We start from the raw sequence: 19,519 nt of genomic DNA on the forward strand, positions 1-19,519 counted from the left end.
ATATTCTTGCTAGAAAAAATCCACCTACTTCTAAAAGACAGGCAACTACAAGTCTCCACCTCCTTCTAGGAGAAATAAGAAATGATGATTTTGTTCCATTTTGTCCTTAGTCCTTGTCTCCTCAGATTTCTTGAAAACTCTATCTAATGTGATTTAGATAAAATCAGCCTGTTTTGGAGTGGAAAACCAGGATGGATTCTCCAGGATGTCTCTGGTTCCTGAATAGACAAACCACAGAAAATTGATTCTTTAAGTTCCTTTCCTGCCAGGGGTGGTCAAAGAAGCCAGACCTCTGAAACGCGCTCTGTGTAGCTGCGCCTGCAGCTCGGTGTTTCCCAAGCACCAGGAGCCATCGGAATAGGACCCCATCTCCAGGAAAGGAAATGGGCCTCTGGTGGGCAAGAGGTGGGGAATTCCTCAAGCTGAGACTGCCCACCAAACTCCAGCAGAGGTCCCACTGCCACCAAGCCCCTGTCCATGGTCCCTCCTGGCATCCTGGCTCCCAGGAGCCCCGGGACTCAGCTTCTCCATTCTCCGGCGTAAAAAGGGGCTTACTGAAGTGTCCAGCCAAATAACTTACAGTCACTTATGGCTTAAAATCGAGTCCCATCTGGTTCAAAGAATTCTCAGGGCTTTCTTCTATTACAGGATAGGCCTAGTTTATCACATGCCAAGCATTGTTCTAAGCACTTTACCCAAGAGCGCTCACAACATTATCTAATCCCTACTAACGCCTACAACATACCTATCTACTATTATTTTCCCTATTTACAGATTGGAAAAGTCAGGCACAGGGAGGTTAAGCAATTTACCAAGATCACCCAGCCAGTTAGTGAGTGGTAAAGCCAGGATTACACAGGTCACCTGGCTCCCTGTATATCTAGCCACTGTGCTTGACTGTGGATGGGGGCTGGGAAGAAACAAGAAGGGAGAAAGAAGAAGAGAATGCGGTCCCTGAAGCCAGAGACTAGAGAGTTTCTGAACGTGGAGAGCAGCATAAGCCTGATTGCCAGAGAAGCAGCCATAGAACGTAGAGTGGTGAGTGGGGGAGTGGGACAGCGTGTTGAGGATTAGTGAGATGTGAGGGCTAGAGTCGGGGTGGGGAGGGCTTTCTTTCGAGTAGTCTGGCCTTAAGGAGGAGGAAAAAAGTGACGGATGAGAGGGGAAGGAAAAGGGCAGCCACTGGTCGCTCCAGGCAAGTGCCTGGTCCTGTGTTCTGCTGCAAAGTTCCTCCCGCCAGAGTTCTCAGGGCTCTGGGAAACCCCCACTTTCCAGCTGAATTTTAGTGTCAATTTTATGCCAGCTGCTTAGGCAAGCTTTACATAGGAAAGAAACATGAGCCACAGCGGCATCCTTCCTGGATTTAAAGAATCAATCCTATTTGTTATGATCCAGAGTCTGTCATCCTTTTCCTTCTCTTTCCCTTAACTGCCTTCCCTTGTGTGGAGGTAGGGACAGGGTAGCTAATGGGTTAATTCGGAGACAACCACCGAGAGGAGCTTCCTAGAGAGCCCAGGAAGTCGCCTTGGTTCCCACCGAGGCTTCCTGTGCCCCAGCGTCAACTTCTCTCCCGCGTCTGGAGAGTGATCACTTCCACCCCCGAAGACATCCTCTGGGATACTTACTGTGGGATTCACAGTGGGGTGCAGAGGACGCCCCCCAGACGCACGGGCTGCAGGAGAGATCTGTGCAGCTGCGCCTCGGGGGTGTCCCGGGCCCCCGGGCATGAGAGGAGGGTTTCACATGCGGTTTTACTGGGCGATTTACCACCGTTCCAGAATCCTCTGAAGATACACAGGTCGCCACTGGCGTGAGACGTGGCTACTGCCGAGGGTCGGGATGGCTAGAGACGCCCCGTCTGCAGCGGACAAGACGGGGCTCCTGACCGTGAAGGTGGAGGAGGAGGAAGCCTCCGCCTTGACGGTGGAGCTGAGCGCACCCGGCAGCCCTGCTGGGGGCCCCGAGCGCTCCCGCCAGCACTTCCGAGGCTTCCGCTTCCCGGAGGCTGCGGGCCCCCGCGAGGCGCTGAGCCGGCTCCGAGAGCTCTGCAGACAGTGGCTGCAGCCTGAGATGCACAGCAAGGAGCAGATCCTGGAGCTGCTGGTGCTGGAGCAGTTCCTGACCATCCTGCCGGGGAACGTGCAGAGCTGGGTGCGGGAGCAGCATCCAGAGAGCGGGGAGGAGGTGGTGCTGCTGCTGGAGTATTTGGAGAGGCAGCTGGAGGAGCCGGCGCCGCAGGTAGAAAGACCAGGTTTAGTATCTCAGCGCTGTGGTGCGTTTCCTCCTGACATCTCAAGATCGGAGTGAGGGGCATCCCCTTAAGATCCGGGAGTTCTCCATCTCTTTTTGTACCGCCAACCTCCTTGGCAGTAAGGCGGAGTCCCTGGACTCCCTCTCAGAATTAGAGTTTTAAACACACAAAGAAACTATGCAGGATTACAAAAGAGCGCAACCATATTGACATACAGTTAGCAAAGAGTTAAATTTGTATTAAAGTCATATGCGCGGTTTGTTATTACTGCATTAAATACGTGACCTAGGGACGGGATTCTAACTGGCAATTTCAAAACGGTGATAAACGTGTATTTGCCTGGTTGTAACGTGATGGGAAAACATGTGCAGGTTCTATTGGTGACAAAGTCCTGGGTGTTGCTTACGGTACCTTGAGTTGTTGCTCCCATTCGTAACTGAAGGAAATGCTAACTCTCTCATAAAGACCAGTAACAATAAGATGAGTTTTTGTCCCATCTAAGTTCATGGACCACTTGGGACAAAATCCATGGACCACTGGTTATGAACCTCTGGCATAAAGTGGGCCGATTTCTGTGCCCATCTTCCTCCCTGTTTTATGAGCTGGTTTCTTCTTTGCATCATCCTGTGTCCCTGTGCACACACCTCAGAGGACCTGTGTGGCCAGAGCCTTCTAACTGGAGAGCTGGATGCCAAGGTTCTTGACTTGGGTCTGTTGCACCCGAGTCCTGTAACAGTGGGAAGTCACTGCAAGTCTCTCAGCTTCATTCTTTATAAAGGACGTGGGAAAATGTGAGACAGTAACTTGAAAACTGTAATTTAACTATAATTGTCTGGAAGGAAACTTGCTTTAAATGAGGACATAACTATGTGCCAGGCCCTGTGTTAGGTGATTTCACGTACTGTGATCTTATTTATGGGTTTCCAAAACCCCATAAAGTAGAAATTATTATCCTCATTTTTCAGATTAGAAAATATGTTAGTATTCTTTGAGAATTCAGCACCAGTGTCCAAAGGGTTTTCGCAAACACACAGATGTATATAATGAGGGAGCCTAGAGTAATGGTAAGAACATGGAGTCTGGAGTCATTCTGTCTGAGCTCCCATCCTAGCATTGCTACTTACTAGCAGGGTGACATGGGCAAGCTGCTTAAACGCTGTCCACGCAGGAGAGAGGATTAGGGCCACGTCTCCATCTTCAGCAAATTATCGCAAAAATCCAGAATAATAGCTCATAGGGTTGTTATCTATATTAATTGTGTTAATATCATAAGGCTTGGAGAAACAGTGCCTAGAAAATAGAAAGCACATGGAAAGCGTAACAGAAATGTTGGGTAGATAACTAAAACTAATGACTTCTAGGTTCCAGTTGGTCACCAGGGGCAAGAACTGCTCTGTTGCAAGATGGCACTATTGACACAAACGCAAAGGTCTCAGAGTAGCCAATGCCAGCCAATGAAGGCTCTGTTCAAGCATGAATCTCTGGGATCCCAGCCCTTACAAGACCGAGGTGAGTATTCTTTTCTGGGTTGTATGAATTCTAGAGACTTCATCCAATTTCATTTAAAGATCACCTAAAAGATCCATTTACAGTTACTTTATATGCTCATGACTGAGAGACTGTATTTTAAGACTGAGACTAAATGAGAAATTTCAAACAATGGTGCAAAACCTTCCTAACCAAACTAGGACACAGTAAACCTGATTTCTTTAAAATTAAACAACATGGTGACCTCCATTCATTAAAGATATATTTAGGGAGGCCTTGTCTATGGTAGCCAGTGTGGAAGGCACTGGGGAGAAGCCAACAATAAGACAGAATTCTTGCTTTGATGGGTTTACATTCTAGCAGGGAGGACAGCAAATAAATTAATAATACAATTGTAGATATTGGTAAGTGCTATGAAGAAAATAAGGCAGAATTTGTAAAGCCAGCCAGAACATTCCAGAGGTAATAAAACTACTGCAGGTGGAAGAAGATAACTCTAAACCCTGTAAAAGCTGTAACTAGAACGGAGCTAGTATCACTTAATAGGGAGCAGCTGTGTGTTCCATGCTGTTCCTCATCTGCTGTGAACATGTGGGCAGATTCCTAAGACATACAACACTTGGACATGCCATCCAACACGCAATCTTTATTTCTCAGCAGAGATCCCGGCCTAAACCAACTTGTTTCTGCCCCTTGCAAACTGACTTATTGTGGGGAAACCTAAGGTTTCTTCTACTCTTTTGAGACTGAGCAAGTTCTATTTAAGCAGTCTTCCATTTCCTCATGTATAGACCCAGCGTTTTCTGACTCCTCCTAGTTTTTCTTTTTTTTTTTTTTTTTTGAGACGGGGTTCTCACTCTGTCACCCAGGCTGGAGTGTGACCCAGGCTGGAGTGTGAGCTGGAGTGTCACCCAGTGTGACTTTGGCTCACTGCAACCTGTCTGTCAAGGTCAAGCAATCCTCCCACCTCAGCCTCCTGAGTAGCTGTGACCACAGGCCCATGTCACCACACCCAACTAATTTTTTGTAATTTTGGTTTAGATGGGTTTCTCCAGGTTGCCCAGGATGGTCTTGAGCTCCAGAACTCAGGCAATCCACCTGTCTCAACCCCACAAAGTGCTGGGATTACAGGCATGAGCCACTGTGCCTGGCCTCCTCCTAGTTTTTCCAACCTGAAGTAGAAAGCATCCTGATATCTACTAAAGACATTTTAACCAAAACAAAACAAAAACAAAAACAGAAAAATCCTCTTTACTCCCCATTTCCTAGCAAAATTCAAAATCCAAAGGTCTTCAAATGGAAAGCTTTGTTATGTTGTTTTCATTTCACTACTCCTACCAAGGATTCTACACCTGGTTTTTGTGTATCTGCAGAGCACGCCAGATTTCTTTCGGCCCTAGGACTGGAGCTGGTGGGAATCAAGCATTTTTGAAAGGAACACATTCTATATAAACTTATTGGCAAGAGCTTACTACCCCAGTTATTTAAGTTGGATTTTGCAAGGCAGGGAGGCTGAATACTAGGGTAGTTCTCACCCAGAGCTTCTTTCCTTCTTAGTTCTCCAGGTTCCTGGGCTTGCCCAGGGAGGGCACTGCAGAGAAGATGCAATGGTAGCTTCCAGGCTCACTCCAGGGCCCCAGGTGAGCTGGAGCTCCTCTCCCTCCCCCAGCACCCCACCCTTTTTACTAATGTTGGGCTCTGCATTAGGTTCTTCCCTCTCCAGTCCTACCCCACCCCTATCCTAGGTCTACATGGATTTGAGTTTTCTCATCTATCCCAAAGTTGCATATTGTTGTCTTCCTTCATTGGTGCCCAGCCAAGATTTTCCTGTTTCACAGCAACCTTGGAGTGTTCTTTGTGCTTCTCAGACCTTTCCTACTACATGCCTCTTCCTCAATGTGATCTTTCTTCTTCAACAAGGGCAGTTCAGCAAATGCAAACTGAAGGTTTTATTGGGATGGTCATTCTGTTTAGCTGTTTAAAGTAAAACAAGCTGTGCTGTTGATGGGGATATAAAGGCCTGGCCCTTGCCCTCAAAGAACTTTTACTTGGAAGGTCCGATAAGGCACAGCCTCTTAGTCTAAAGTTATTTATATTACAATATGCACACTCTTTTTTAACCTAGATTTCAATTTACTACTCAGCCTTTCATGTCCTGCTTGAAGATCCCCTTGTTTGAGGCTATTATTCTTTTCTCCCCACTAATTTTCTCACTTCAGTCCTAGATTTCATGTATTTTTTAAACTACTAACGTAAATGAACCCCTACCCTCACTTGCCAAAGCATTCTGCAAATCTTTGGAAAAATTTGGACATAGTTCTTTTGCTACATTGACCCTTGTTTTCGAAACCTGTCAGTCTTCTGGGCTGTTTAGATATTTATATGAAAGTACTTATCCTAAACTGTGTGTAAGATTTCTTTCGTTTCGCAGGTTTTCTGGATAAAGATCTTGTTAGAGATAAATTGGTGTAGGTGTGCCACACATGCTCTTTTTTAAGGAGCCTCTTTAAAGGGGATGTTCATTCTTTGCTTTGGGGGTAATTTTGGGCACGAAGAGCTAGTTATGAGTACCTGTTGTTTTAGGGGTTGCTGAAAATGGAAGATGTGGCCCTGGCCCTCTCTCCTGGGTGGACACAGCTGGATTCATCTCAGGTGAACCTCTACAGAGATGAAAAGCAGGAGAACCATGGCAGCCTGGTCTCCCTTGGTAAGACTGAAGGACACTAATTTCTCATAAGATTTCTTGGCGTTCTTTGTGTATTAGAACCTACTGGGCTGTTAGAAGCTGTTGAGTCCCATTATGTTTGGATTCAGAATCACCATTTCTGAAAACCTGTTACTGACTACTAGCTCCTTACTCCTGACTTGAGTTCCCCTCTGCCATGCCAGTGTTCTATTTAGGATAAGTGGGATGAAGTTGACACAATTCTAGTACAGGTCTGGCTCATAGGAGAGGATCAGTAAATGCAGATGTCCTCTTGTTCCTGTCCCTGACTGAAGAGGAAAGCTGGGGACCTCTTCAGAAAATGGGCCGTGGTTTCAGAATGGGAGAGCGAGAAGCAACCTTAGACATCAACTACAGACCCTGACCTTAGGGGCGAGGGTGCAGAGGTGTAGATTACCTCACTTGTTTGAGACCCCATAGCTTATTGGTGGCACAGTGAGGCCTCTAACTCAGAACTCCTAGCACCAATGCCAGTTCTGTTTGGGAACTTTGCCTCTGCCGGGGTCAAAGAGACGATGGCCTGTGTCATTGATCTGTTACCAATTTCTAGTCTTCACTTTTGCCATTTTTACAGATGCTTCAGAAATCCTTCCACTTGCCCTGTTACTATCGCCTTCTGCTCAGCCTTTTCAAAATCTAATCCTAGGTGCATGGCCCTGCCTTGCCATTCATGGAGCTTAGAACCACCACCTATGTCCCCCGCACAGTCCTGGGTTCTCACCACTTTCCCTCCACTCCCTATTTGTGCGCCTCCAATGGCCCCATTCCCATTCTCAGGTCTCCCTCCTCCCCAGCACTCGGCTCTTGCCTTTTGTTCCCATCCTTATTCTAGCACTTAAATCCTCATCCCGGGCATTTGTAGACCTCGGTCATTTCTGCCTCCCTGGTACTAATCACAGAGCTTTCCTCCCATGGCAGGGCGTAGCCCACAGTTGCCGGCCATTTGTTGTTTTAGGTGGTGAAATACAGACTCAGAGCAGGGACTTGCCTCCAGCCGAGGAGCTTCCAGAAAAGGAGCATGGGAAGATATCGTGCCACCTGAGTGAAGACATTGTCCAGATTCCTACATGTGCAGAAGCTGCTGAACAGGAGGGCAGGTTACAAAGGAAGCAGAAAAATGCCACAGGAGGGAGGCGGCACATCTGCCATGAATGTGGAAAGAGTTTTGCTCAAAGTTCAGGCCTGACTAAACACAGGAGAATCCACACTGGTGAGAAGCCCTATGAATGTGAAGACTGTGGGAAGACCTTCATTGGGAGCTCTGCCCTCGTCATTCATCAGAGAGTCCACACTGGTGAGAAGCCATATGAGTGTGAAGAATGTGGTAAGGTCTTCAGTCACAGCTCAAACCTTATCAAACACCAGAGAACCCACACTGGGGAGAAGCCCTACGAGTGTGATGACTGTGGAAAGGCTTTCAGTCAGAGCTGCAGCCTCCTTGAACATCACAAAATCCACACTGGGGAGAAGCCTTATCAGTGCAATATGTGCGGCAAAGCCTTTAGGCGGAACTCACATCTCCTGAGACATCAGAGGATTCATGGTGATAAAAATTTTCAGAATCCTGAGCGTAGAATGTCCTGGGAAGGTCAGGGTAGGACAGAAAGCCAGTGGGAAAATGTTGAGGCTCCCGTGTCTTATAAATGTAATGAATGTGACAGAAGTTTCACACGGAATCGAAGTCTTATTGAACATCAAAAAATCCACACTGGTGAGAAACCCTATCAGTGTGACACATGTGGAAAAGGTTTCACTCGAACTTCATACCTTGTTCAACATCAGAGAAGCCATGTAGGGAAAAAAATTCTTTCCCAGTGACCCACGGTATTCAGGCCAACATTGGTGCTCATTTGTCTTTGAACGGAGGCCGCCCTGGAGCCCTTCATGCTTACAGAAGTTGTTTAGCATGCACATCATCAGGTATTGGAAAATGTGGTCTGGTTGACATGATGAGTTCGCGCCCACATTCTGTAAAGTGACTGGAAGAAGTCATTTGATAGGAGGCCATAGAGAGTCGTCTGGAAGTTGTAGACTCACCCAGTGGATTTAAATGGCCTTCTGGACTGGCTAACGGCCCTCAGCCAGCACTTTATGACATCTGCTTGGATGGCCCTGATCTGGGGGGCTACTGCTCTGACCATTTATTTTGCCTCTAATGAATCTTTCACAGCTTGTTCAGATCCATGAGGTCTTTTACTCCCCATTGTGCCTTGTATATAGGTGCTAATATACATTTATTAAATGTACCAGTAAAATGACCTTTGTAGCTGTGAAAATCTTGTGTTGTCTAGATTTCTGAAAAATTTCTAACTTACGCCCCTTGTGTTTATGTACTGTTCTCTGAAGTTCTAGATTCTGGGTCAATCTAGTGTATTTGTTGCCACATATGTACTGTTTTCAGAATTGGGGTGGGGAATCCATATTTCTTCACCATGATAGTACAGATGGGAAGAACGCCTTAAACAGCTTCTTTGTCATTAAGACATGTGAGGCGGTTCCACAGAACTCCACTCTTTAGCCTATGTTAATTTTGCTAGTGTTTAGGGGGAACTCTTTCACATTCAGGTCAATAAAAATCAACTTACCAAGTTAGATCAAAATGATTATGAATTTTGAACACATTCTGTAACACTTACCATCTTGTTTCTGACCGTTTCATTATCTTGGGCCTAAGTGCTGAGATGTCATCTGTGTCCCTCTTCCCCAACTTATACCTGACTGTGCATCGAGACTTATGCCAGCTAAGCTTAAACTTTCTCCAGGTCAGAAGATGCATACCAAATATTTATGATTATTAATCATGGTTTCAAAAGTGCCCTGTCAGTTGGGGTAGGAAGACCAGGTCAGAGGCAGCTTATGAAGATAGAAACTCACATGTGAGTGGTAGGAGAAAATGTATCTCTTCAGGCCAGGTGCCATTGCTCATGCCTAGGGGAGACTAAGGCGGGTGGATGACATGAAGTCAGAAGTTTGAGACAGCATGATCAATACGGTGAAACCCCATCTCCACAAAAAATACAAAAATTAGCCAGGCATGGTGGCACATGCCTGTAATTCCTGCTACTTGGTAGGAGAATCACTTGAACCTGGGAGGTGGAGATTGCAGTGAGCCGAGATCGTGCCACTGCCCTCCAGGCTGGTGACAGAGTGACTGAGACTCTGTCTCAAAAAGTTAAGAAAAGAAAGAAAACGTATCCATTCAGAAACACATTGAGGATCCTAGGTATCTGATGAAAAGGACTGTATAATATCCAGGGTGTCCATATGTGATGTCAAGACTCAATGCTGAGTTACTCACAAGGAATAAGAATTTTTTGATATTTTTTGTTTTCCCCCAAATCACCTGCGTGCTTAAAAGACTGATTTCTGAAGTGCTCAAGTGCCTACTAGCGTCTTCCAGCACTGCCGGACTGTCGTGAATGGACTCTGCTTCTGACGAAATCCCTGGCTACATTTCACTCGGTCATCAGCCTGGTGTTCTTGTCTATTCTCAATTACCCTTTCCGGATTCCTGCTCTGAAATACCACAGACTGGCCAGAGACTTTCAAAACCATACCGCTCTCCCTTTATTAATTCCTATAATCTTTTCTTGCCTTCACTGGCTCCTTTTCAATCTAACTGAAAACTTCTTTAGCTTTCCAAAGCTCTGTAGACTTTCTCTACTCAATCTTTTCTAGCCTTTAAAAATTTTTTAAATCAACCCTATGTTATTTCCACAAAGCTAGCCATTTCCTTTTCTCTCCTTTCATTTTTAATTTTTCTCACTATTTGCTAATACCTCTGATCTTACACAATTTAAACTCATTAGAGACAACTCTATTCACTTTTCTGTTACATTTGTTTCTGACGTTACATGAAGAGATACATGTGAAAGCTTTTTATAACCCGGAAAGCATTACACAAATACAGCTTCTAAGATTAACTAAGGACCACTGTGCCTCCTTCCACTCCTGTGCCTCCAAGCCTAAGTCTTCTCTGTAGAGGAGGAAACTACCGTAGAAAAATACTTTTCAGTGTCTGCTATGCCAGATGAGATGAAATAACGCCTGTGTGTGTGCGTGTGTGTGAGTGTGTGTATGTACACACACGCACACACCCACACACACTTGAGCTTAGGCCTTAAGTACAATCAGGTTGGTAAGACTTGCAGTGATAAATGCCTTATGAGTATAAAATGAGGCTTGTGGAAGTTCAGAGGAGGAAAAGGATGCTTCAGGTGTGGAAGCTGTTATTATTACATGCACAGGGTGACGTGTTAGAAAGCTAAAAAGACTCACAACGTTGTCAAATTTAGTAAATAAAGCAAGTTGGAAGAGATAGGTACACTGCAGGGGTCTTCAGTGCCAGAGCAAAAACTTCAAATTTTATTCAGTAATCACGGGGGAGCCACTGATATTTTGTAATCAAAATATTATGTAGGAAACTTTATCTGGTATATAATTTCAAATAAGAAAATCATTTTGTTTACAGTCTTTTAGATACCCCACTTTATTTAAAACAAAGGTATGTGTTTATAAATAGGTGAATTATAAAATGGGTTTATCTGTAGCCTACTGAAAAGGATGGCCAAAAAAGTTATTTTCCAATGAAATTAGATCCAGTAAAATAAACGGCTTAGTTAAGATATAAGCAGTATATAAAGCATAATAACATCCCACTTTTCATGCTTTCTTAAATTGTTTGTAGGAATGTTGGTGGTGACTAGTCTGCCATTCTCTTTCCTTTCTGTAACCGAAGCAGTGTAGAAATCCTCTATTTTCTTTTTTCTCCCTTTGCCTGGGTAGGAACTGGTTATAGCATTTTTTTTTCTACTTTAATAAAATGAATGGTTACAATGACAAAAGTTTTTGATGAATAGTGCTCTTGGATATGTTCTTAATTTTGGCAAAGATATATGTAATTCTGCAAAAGAGTTTTTCTGTCTCTTCCTTTAGTGAAAAAAAAAAGGAAAAAGGCCGACATACCTCACAGGATTCCAAGGATCCGCTGATACAAACAAGAAGTGCTGTGTAAAAACCCTGACAATGTTGCTGAGAGAAGTGGAGATTGAGCACTTTGTTAATGGAAACCTCCATGTGATGGAATTATAACTGCTTAATAAAAAGACTATATTTTAAAAGTCCTGTAACTATTTGACAGCATTGGTCTTCTTCTAATAATCTCCCAAGTTACCTTCTAATAATTACCTTCTAGTAGTTTCCCAAACATCTATGGTACCGTTTCCTTCATTACTCATAAGAACTTTACCCACTAAGTAAACTCCATTGATCTTCTCTGAACACCTGCTTTAGTCCATCTTTGGTTTTTCCTCATGACAGTCAAAATTGGGTCTGACAGATTCAAATGATAAAGCTATTTTTCAGTCAGCTTTGCATAAGTAGTATCTATTTTGTACATTTCAAAGGGAGTTGCTGTGACAGAAATTTTTCAAGATGACTACTCTCCATGACTACTTTCTTGTGAACTTTATAAAACGTATCACGTTCCCTTATTATAGAAATATCCTTTCATTGTTGTATTTACTCAGATTTCTCACTTGGTTTCTGGCATTTGCAGTCCCCTTCTATTTTCAATGTCCACCTATGACCCTGGAATTTGAATACAGCAAGATTTCCTGGTCTCCTCTCCCAATTAATGGTTGAACATTGAGGTATATTCCTACCTATTCTGTGTATTTTGTTGTATTGGAATATTATCCAAAATCCTCTGCATGCTTTTTCAAATTCCTGTTTTTAATTGCCATTTCTAAAGTGGGTACTTCAAGGTTTTCAGGGATCCAGGAAAGCAATCCTAATGTAACTTATTTGTATACAAGTAATAAACCATATGACTATTCCTTTCCTCTGAGCGAATTATTAAATAGATCGTGGATTGCACAATTTCCAAACTGTCAGAAAACAACTGTCATTTCCAGGATTAACTAAAGCATTAGAACCTTTAATGATTTTCTCCCTTTTATTCTCTCCCACCAGTTCTGCCCATAAGCACTGGGAGCCTGGGAAATGGAGTTTGTAGCCTTACAGACCCACCAATAGCACAGGGTAGAGAACACCCGCTGAGGGGCTGAGAGATATGAGGGATACAAGAGATACACAAGATACATGACTGGCTTTTCATTGTAACCTCAGCACCTAAAAGAGTTCCTCTTAGATCAGTGAATGTGGAAATTGGCTGACTCAACTTTTCCTTTTATATTATTTAAGTAAATCAAAATTCCTTCACAGCCAAAATATTTGCATATCTGCTTCCAGAAATACTAGTTTTTCCGTATTTCTAAAGCAGTTATGTATTCCTAACTATTCATTCAACAACCCCCAATTGCTTACATCATGTCTGTGTTCAGGCACTAAGGAAATAAAGATGAACAAGATATTGCCTGTGCCCTGGAAGAGCTTGAGAGCTACTCTCTATTTTTACCTGCCAGGTTTGGATTTGTGGCTTACTTTTAAGGCAGATTCAGAAGCTGATAATTTCTCAGAACCTTCATTGCTACCATCCTGGTCTGAGCCACATTTGCTCTCCCATGATTATTACTATGGAGCCTACAAATGAGTCTCCCCATGGTCTCTTCTCAATGTAGCAGTCAGAGTAACCTTTTAAAAATCCTTGCATGATCTAAGTGGGATCACACACATCGTTCTTGCACTCAAAACCCTGCAGTGGTCTCCATCTTCTCCAAAATCGACAGCCTAAGCCCTTTCAGATGTAGGCAAGGCTCTGCACAGTCTGGCTTCGCATTACTTCTCTTCTCTGACCTCTTATCTCAACCTTTTTTTTTTTTTTTTTTTTTGAGGCAGGGGTCTCACTTTGTCACCCAGGCTGGAGTACAGTGATGTGATCTTTGCTCACAGCAAACAATGCCTCCTGAGTTCAAGAAATTTTCCTGCCTCAGTCTCCTGAGTAGCTAGGATTACTGGCATGTGCCACCACATCTGGCTAATTCTTGTATTTTTAGTAGAGACACGGTTTCACAATGTTGGCCAGGCTGGTCTTGAACTCCTGACCTCAAGTGATCCACCCACCTTGGCCTCCCAAAGTGCTGGGATTACAGGTGTGAATTTCTGTGCCCAGCCCTGTGACCTGTTCTAACCCTCTTCACCTCAATCACTGTTCCAACCACACTGACCTCTTTGTTGTTTCTTGAACACACAGGCAAACACCCATTCATGGTCTCTGCTCTAGCTACTAACTCTTCCTAGAATGATTTACTTGGCCAACTTCCTAACCTCTTTTAAGCCTCCACTCAAATGCCATTCCTTCCATAAAACCTAATTCGGCCACCTTATTGGATGTGCAACCTGCCCTTCACAAAGTGGCATGCCTGATCCTCTCCTTAGCCTGCTGGGGTGTTTTAAGTATCATTTTACCACCTCCTAATGGTTCACTATCTGACTACCCCAGCCTGAAAGATAAACTCCAAAAAGGCAGGGGCATTTGTGCATACCCTAAGATACACCACGTCTGCCAAACAGTAGGTGCTTAATAAATGTTTGTTAGACTATATTTGTTATTTGTTCACAGACTATGGGCAGGCTCAGTATTCTAAGTAACTAGAGAACACGGTACTAGCAACCCTTTTTTTCCCCTTCAACTTTTAAGTTTCGGGGTACATGTGCAGGAAATGCAGGTTGGCTACATAGGTAAACATGTGACATGGTGGTTTGCTGCACAGATCAACCCGTTACCCAGGTATTAAGCCAAGCATCCACCAGCTATTCTTCCTGATGCTCTCCCTCTCCCTAACCACCTCCCACACCAAAAGGCCCCAAATGTCTGTTATTCTCCCCAGTGTGTCCATGTGTTCTCATCATTTAGCTCCCATTTATAAGTGAGAACATGTGGTGTTTGGTTTTCTGTTCCTGCAAGAGTTCACTGAGGATAATGACTTCCAGCTCCATCCATGACCCTGAAAAGGACACGATCTTGTTCCTTTTTATGACTGCATAGTATTCCATGGTGTATATGTACCACATTTTCTTTATCCAGTCTATCATTGATGGGCATTTGGGTTGATTTCATGTCTTACTATTGTGAATAGTACTGCAATGAACATATATGTGCATATATCTTTATAAAAAATTATTTATATTCCTTTGGGTATATATCCAGTAATGGGATTGCTGGGTCAAATAGTATTTTGGCCTCTAGATCTCAGAGTAATCACCACGGTGATGTCTTCCACAATGGCTGAACTAATTTCCTCTCCCACCAACAGTGTAAAAGCATTCCTTTGTCTCTACGACTTCGGCAGCACCTGTTGTTTCTGGACTTTTTCACAGTCACCATTCTGACTGGAGTGGGTTGGTATCTCACTGTGGTCTTCCTTTGCATTTCTCTCATGATCAGTCATGTGGAGCCACATGAATGTCTTCTTTTTAGAAGTTCTGTTCGTGTCCTCTGATCACTTTTTAATGGGGCTTTTTGCTTTTTTACTGTAAATTTGTTTGAGTTCCTTGTAGACACTGGATATTAGACTTTGTCAGATGGATAGATTGCAAAATTTCCTCCCATTCTGTAGACGGTCTGTTCACTCTGATGATAGTTTCTTTTGCTGTGTGGAAGCTCCTTAATTAGATCCCATTTGTCAATTTTTGCTTTTGTGGCAATTGCTTTTGGCATCTTTGTCATGAAATCTTTGCCCGTGCCTATGTATTGAATGGCATTGCCTTGATTTTCGTCTAGAATTTTTAGACATTGAAGTCTTTAAGAGGAGGGGGTCGGGAGGTAGGAAAGTAGTCAGAATTCACAGTACCTACATTTGGTAAGAACCCAAAAGTTTAAAAATTAACATGTGTAGCCTGGAGTCTATGAAACCCTTAGATTATTTAGCAGAAGTAATGCAAAATAACTTTGGAATGACACTTCCATAATTTAGGATACAGTGGACTACCAAAAGAAAAAAAATTCCTCTTGAAAATGAGTATATGGCCCTTTTCACAAGATGCCGCCGAAAGTGAAGAAGGAAGCTCCTGCCCCTCCAAAAGCCGAAGCCAAAGCAAAGGCTTTTAAGGCCAAGAAGGCAGTGGTAAGAGGTATCCACAGCCACAGGAAAAAGAAGATCCGCACGTCACCCACCTTCCGGCGGCCCAAGACACCGCGACTCCGGAGGCAGCCCAGAATCCTCCGAAGAGCGCCCCCAGGAGAAACAAGCTTGACCATGATGCTATCATCGAGTTTCCGCTGACCACTGAGTCTGCCATGAAAAAGGTGGAAGACAACACTTGTGTTCATTGTGGATATTAAAGCCAACAAGCACCAGATCAAACAGGCTGTGAAGAAGCTCTATGACATGGATGTGGCCAAGGTCAGCACCCTGATTCTGCCTGATGGAGAGAAGGCTTATGTTCGACTGGCTCCTGATTACGATGCTTTGGATGTTGCCAACAAAATTGGGATCATCTAAACAGTCCAGCTGGCTAATTCTAAATATATGTATATCTTTTCACCATATATATGCCTCTCTGTCAATTTCTGCTTGGATTGGAGGCTATACACAGGAACTGTTGTAACTTGCCCACTGCTTGGGCAAGACTCCTGTTCTCCTTAACCTTTTTGAAACTCACCCTGCCACTGATCACTCCAGATATCTTTGTGACTAGTGTTAGTGTCCTAGGAAAACCAGAACTCAGAGCTTGCCTCCATGGTTGAGGGTAACACAAAGCTTTACAAGAACCCCTTTCATCCCTCAAAGAGGCTGTGTGTGAAACCAGTGCCGAGAGTTTGAAGCACGTTAGCATCCATTTCAGGGGAGTGTGGGTTGGCTGGCTTTCGAGTAGCATTTTGTCCTCACACACCCATCTACTATGTCCAACCGGTCTGTCTGCTTCCCTCTCCCCATGCCCAATAAAGGACAAGGACAAAAAAAAAAAAAAGAAAAAGAAAGAAAGAAAATGAGTATATGATGGAAAATTACAAACCACAGGAGGAAGCATTTACCCTTGAAGAAGGATCAGTAGAAATAAACAAGAGTTGGCCTCTCAACAACTTCAGATAATGTTATAATCTAAATGAAACTATAAAATATGTTTAGCCCATTTAAAGATTTTTTTAGAGGTCTAGAAACCATAATGGAAGACTAGAATATAAAGTGAAAAGAACAGACAGATTTGGAAAGGAACCGAATAGAGCATTAAGAAATGAAATACACAAGTACTGAAATGAAAAGCTCCTATGTTAAACAACATATTAAATATAGTTAATATAGAATTAGTTAACTGTGAGATTGGTCCAAAGACATTTATTACAGAGAGATAAAGACAAAACACAAGAAAGAGATGAAGATATTTGGAAGACAGTATTAAAGAAACTAATTTAGATATGTAACAGGAGCACCAGGAGAAATTACATCCTTAAAGAGAATTTTGAAAGAGATACTGTCTGACAATTGTCAGAACTGACATAAAATAAATTTCAAGTTGGAAGAAGCATATTAAGTCTGGAACATGTTAAAAAAAACAAATAAAAAACAAACCTAGATTCATTGTAATAAAGCTTCAGGCAAGAGAAAAAAATATTTAAAAAGACAGAAGTGGGGTTCAAGAGAAATAAAGAGATTACTTACAAATAAATGAAATTAGTATCCTTCTTACTACATGCTGGAAAATAGGGCTTTAAAATATTTAAAGTATTGAAACAAGGATATGGAATCAACCTAAATGCCCATTAATTATAGACTCGATAAAGAAAATATGATACCTATATATGCCATGGAATACTATGCAGCCATAAAAAAGAATCATAAAAAAGATCATGTCCTTTGCAGCAACTTAGAGAGAGCTGAACGCCATATCCTAAGCAAACGAATGCAGGAACAGAAAACCAAATACTGCATGTTCTCACTTCTAAATTGAAGCTAAACATTGAGTACACATAGATACACCAAAAAGGGAACAACAGACACTGGAGCCTAATTGAGGATGGAGGGTGGGAAGCGGGGGAAATGAAAAAACTACCTATCGGGTACTACAATGATCACTTGGGTGACAAAATGATATGTACACCAAATCCCTGTAACATGCAATTTATCTATTTAACAAACCTGTGCATATACCCCTAACCCTAAAATAAAAGTCTAAAAATAATACTTAAAGTGTTGAAGAATACAAGTGTCACCTTCTGAGCAGACCGAGTTAATAAGGGCTCTCTAACTTACTGCAGACACATGGAAACTACTATTCAGGGGTGAGGGTTAAATCAAACATGTTTCTTAGAATTCTGAGAGAGATTCTGAGAGAATCTTCAGTACCTAAACAAACCACTGAAACATGTGCTTCAGTGAGAAGAAAAACGAATATTCAAGAAAGCCCCAGTGAGTAAAACCAATTTGTTAAAATGTATACATGGAAATCTAGTTAATCATTGATGATAAAAATCCAATAATAACAACAATAACAACAATGATAACTTTGGAAGGAAAGCTTAAAAACAAGTAGAAATAAAATATTAAACAATGTTATATAATATTGGATAAGGTTGATAGGAGGCATCCCAAATTTTGTATAGTATGCAGAAAGGTGGGGAAAAGATTAGCTTCATAATCTCACAAGTCAGGTGGGCATATGGAGATTTTATGTCCATGTATAAATGTATAGTTTTCAAACATGTAAATGGGGGAAAAGAAGACAATATAAATTAATCAACACAAGACAGGCACTAACAAAAAAAATCAAGGAAAGATAATTTAAAAAATAGAATGACAGCCAGGTGCGGTGGCTCACACCTATAATCCCAGCACTTTGGGAGGCCGAGGTGGATGGATCACGAGGTCAAGAGATCGAGACCATCCTGGTCAACATGGTGAAACCCCGTCTCTATTAAAAATACAAAAAATTAGCTGGGCATGGTGGCGCATGCCTGTAATCCCAGCTACTCAGGAGGCTGAGGCAGGAGAATTGCCTGAACCCAGGAGGCGGAGGTTGCGGTGAGCCGAGATCGTGCCATTGCACTCCAGCCTGGGTAACAAGAGCAAAACTCCGTCTCAAAATAAATAAATAAATAAAATAAAATGACAAAATCAGATGGTAGAAATAAATCAATAATCCTGACAAATATCTATAGATGAAATTGATCCATGGCTAAAAGATTTGGACATAAAAATATTGTAAAAGGATATTACAATCAATTAAAATAAAACATGTACTGTTTAGGAATGCATATATATGTAATAAAATTATATATAAAAAAGGAAAGCAAGAAATGATGAAATTGGGATTCAGGATGACGTTCCCTCAGTCGGTGTAAGTCAGGTGGCTGAAATGAGGAGCATCAAATGATTAAATATGTGGTTTTGCGGGTCTTTCGTTTTGAATGGTAGGTTAAAGACGGCTAACTTAGTTATTAAAAATAACTACCTAAATTAACAAAGTAATAATCAAATGTGGTTTGAATCTGTGTCCCCATGAAATCTCATGTCAGATTGTAATCCCATGCCCTAGTGAGGGGTGACTGGATCATGAGGGTGGGTTTCTCATGAATGGTTGGCACCGTCCCCCTTGGCACTGTCCTTGCAATCATGAGTTCTCATGAGATTGGGCTGTTTGAAGTGTGCGGCATCTTCCCCTCTCTCTGTTGCATCTGCTCTGGTATGTGACATGTCTACTTCTTTTCTCCTTCTGCCGCAATTGTAAACTTCCTGAGGTCTCCCCAAGCCAAGCAGAGCCAGCATTGTGCTTCCTGTACAGGCTACAGAACTATGAGCCAGCTAAACCCCTTTTATTTATAAATTACCTCGTCTCAGCTATTTCTTTAGAGCAACGAGAGAACAGACTAATACATGGGCCAGTACGTCAGGGTGTTATGAATCACATAAAGGAATATAAATAATACGATTCTGTGCAATTGATGTCCAAAGGAAATCATGTTTTAAAATGCAGGCCAGGCGTGGTGGCTTCCGCCTGTAATCACAGCACTTTGGGAGGCCGAGGCAGGCGGATTGCCTGAGGTCAGGAGTTGGAGATCAGTCTGGCCTACCTGGTGAAACCGTGTCTCTACTAAAAGTATAAAAAAATTAGCCGAGTGTGGTGGCACGTACCTGTAAACCCATCTACTCAGGAGG

General features: G+C 42.8%; 1 protein-coding gene and 1 pseudogene across 2 annotated transcripts; both read left to right on the forward strand.

Annotated features, from left to right (window-relative positions):
- Positions 1–1,522: 1,522 nt before the first annotated feature.
- On the forward strand, positions 1,523–11,593 carry ZKSCAN4 (zinc finger with KRAB and SCAN domains 4). 2 transcript variants are annotated; one of them, XM_017970822.4, is made up of 5 exons: positions 1,523–2,251; positions 3,613–3,760; positions 5,297–5,379; positions 6,323–6,446; positions 7,420–11,593. In XM_017970822.4, exons 2-5 carry the CDS (start codon positions 3,655–3,657, stop codon positions 8,280–8,282), a joined length of 1,176 nt encoding a protein of 391 aa, XP_017826311.2. In that variant the 5' UTR covers positions 1,523–2,251; positions 3,613–3,654; the 3' UTR covers positions 8,283–11,593. The 2 variants fall into 2 exon arrangements, with proteins under 2 accessions (XP_017826311.2, XP_008992012.3); XM_008993764.5 differs by having other exon boundaries at positions 1,523–2,238.
- A 3,676-nt stretch (positions 11,594–15,269) lies between these two features.
- Positions 15,270–15,996, forward strand: LOC144581987 (large ribosomal subunit protein uL23 pseudogene; annotated as a pseudogene).
- The last annotated feature ends 3,523 nt before the right edge of the window (positions 15,997–19,519 follow it).

This window comes from Callithrix jacchus, chromosome 4 (genome assembly GCF_049354715.1).
Source record: "Callithrix jacchus isolate 240 chromosome 4, calJac240_pri, whole genome shotgun sequence".
Taxonomy (NCBI): domain Eukaryota; kingdom Metazoa; phylum Chordata; class Mammalia; order Primates; family Cebidae; genus Callithrix; species Callithrix jacchus.

Excerpts from the sequence above, each read along its gene's own strand:
- ZKSCAN4 (XM_008993764.5), top strand. The coding sequence starts at position 1,840 with ATGGCTAGAGACGCCCCGTCTGCAGCGGACAAGACGGGGCTCCTGACC. Across the intron at positions 2,239-3,612 it reads TGGAGGAGCCGGCGCCGCAG|GTTCCAGTTGGTCACCAGGG; the intron begins GTAGAAAGACCA and ends AATGACTTCTAG. Across the intron at positions 6,447-7,419 it reads TGGCAGCCTGGTCTCCCTTG|GTGGTGAAATACAGACTCAG; the intron begins GTAAGACTGAAG and ends TTGTTGTTTTAG.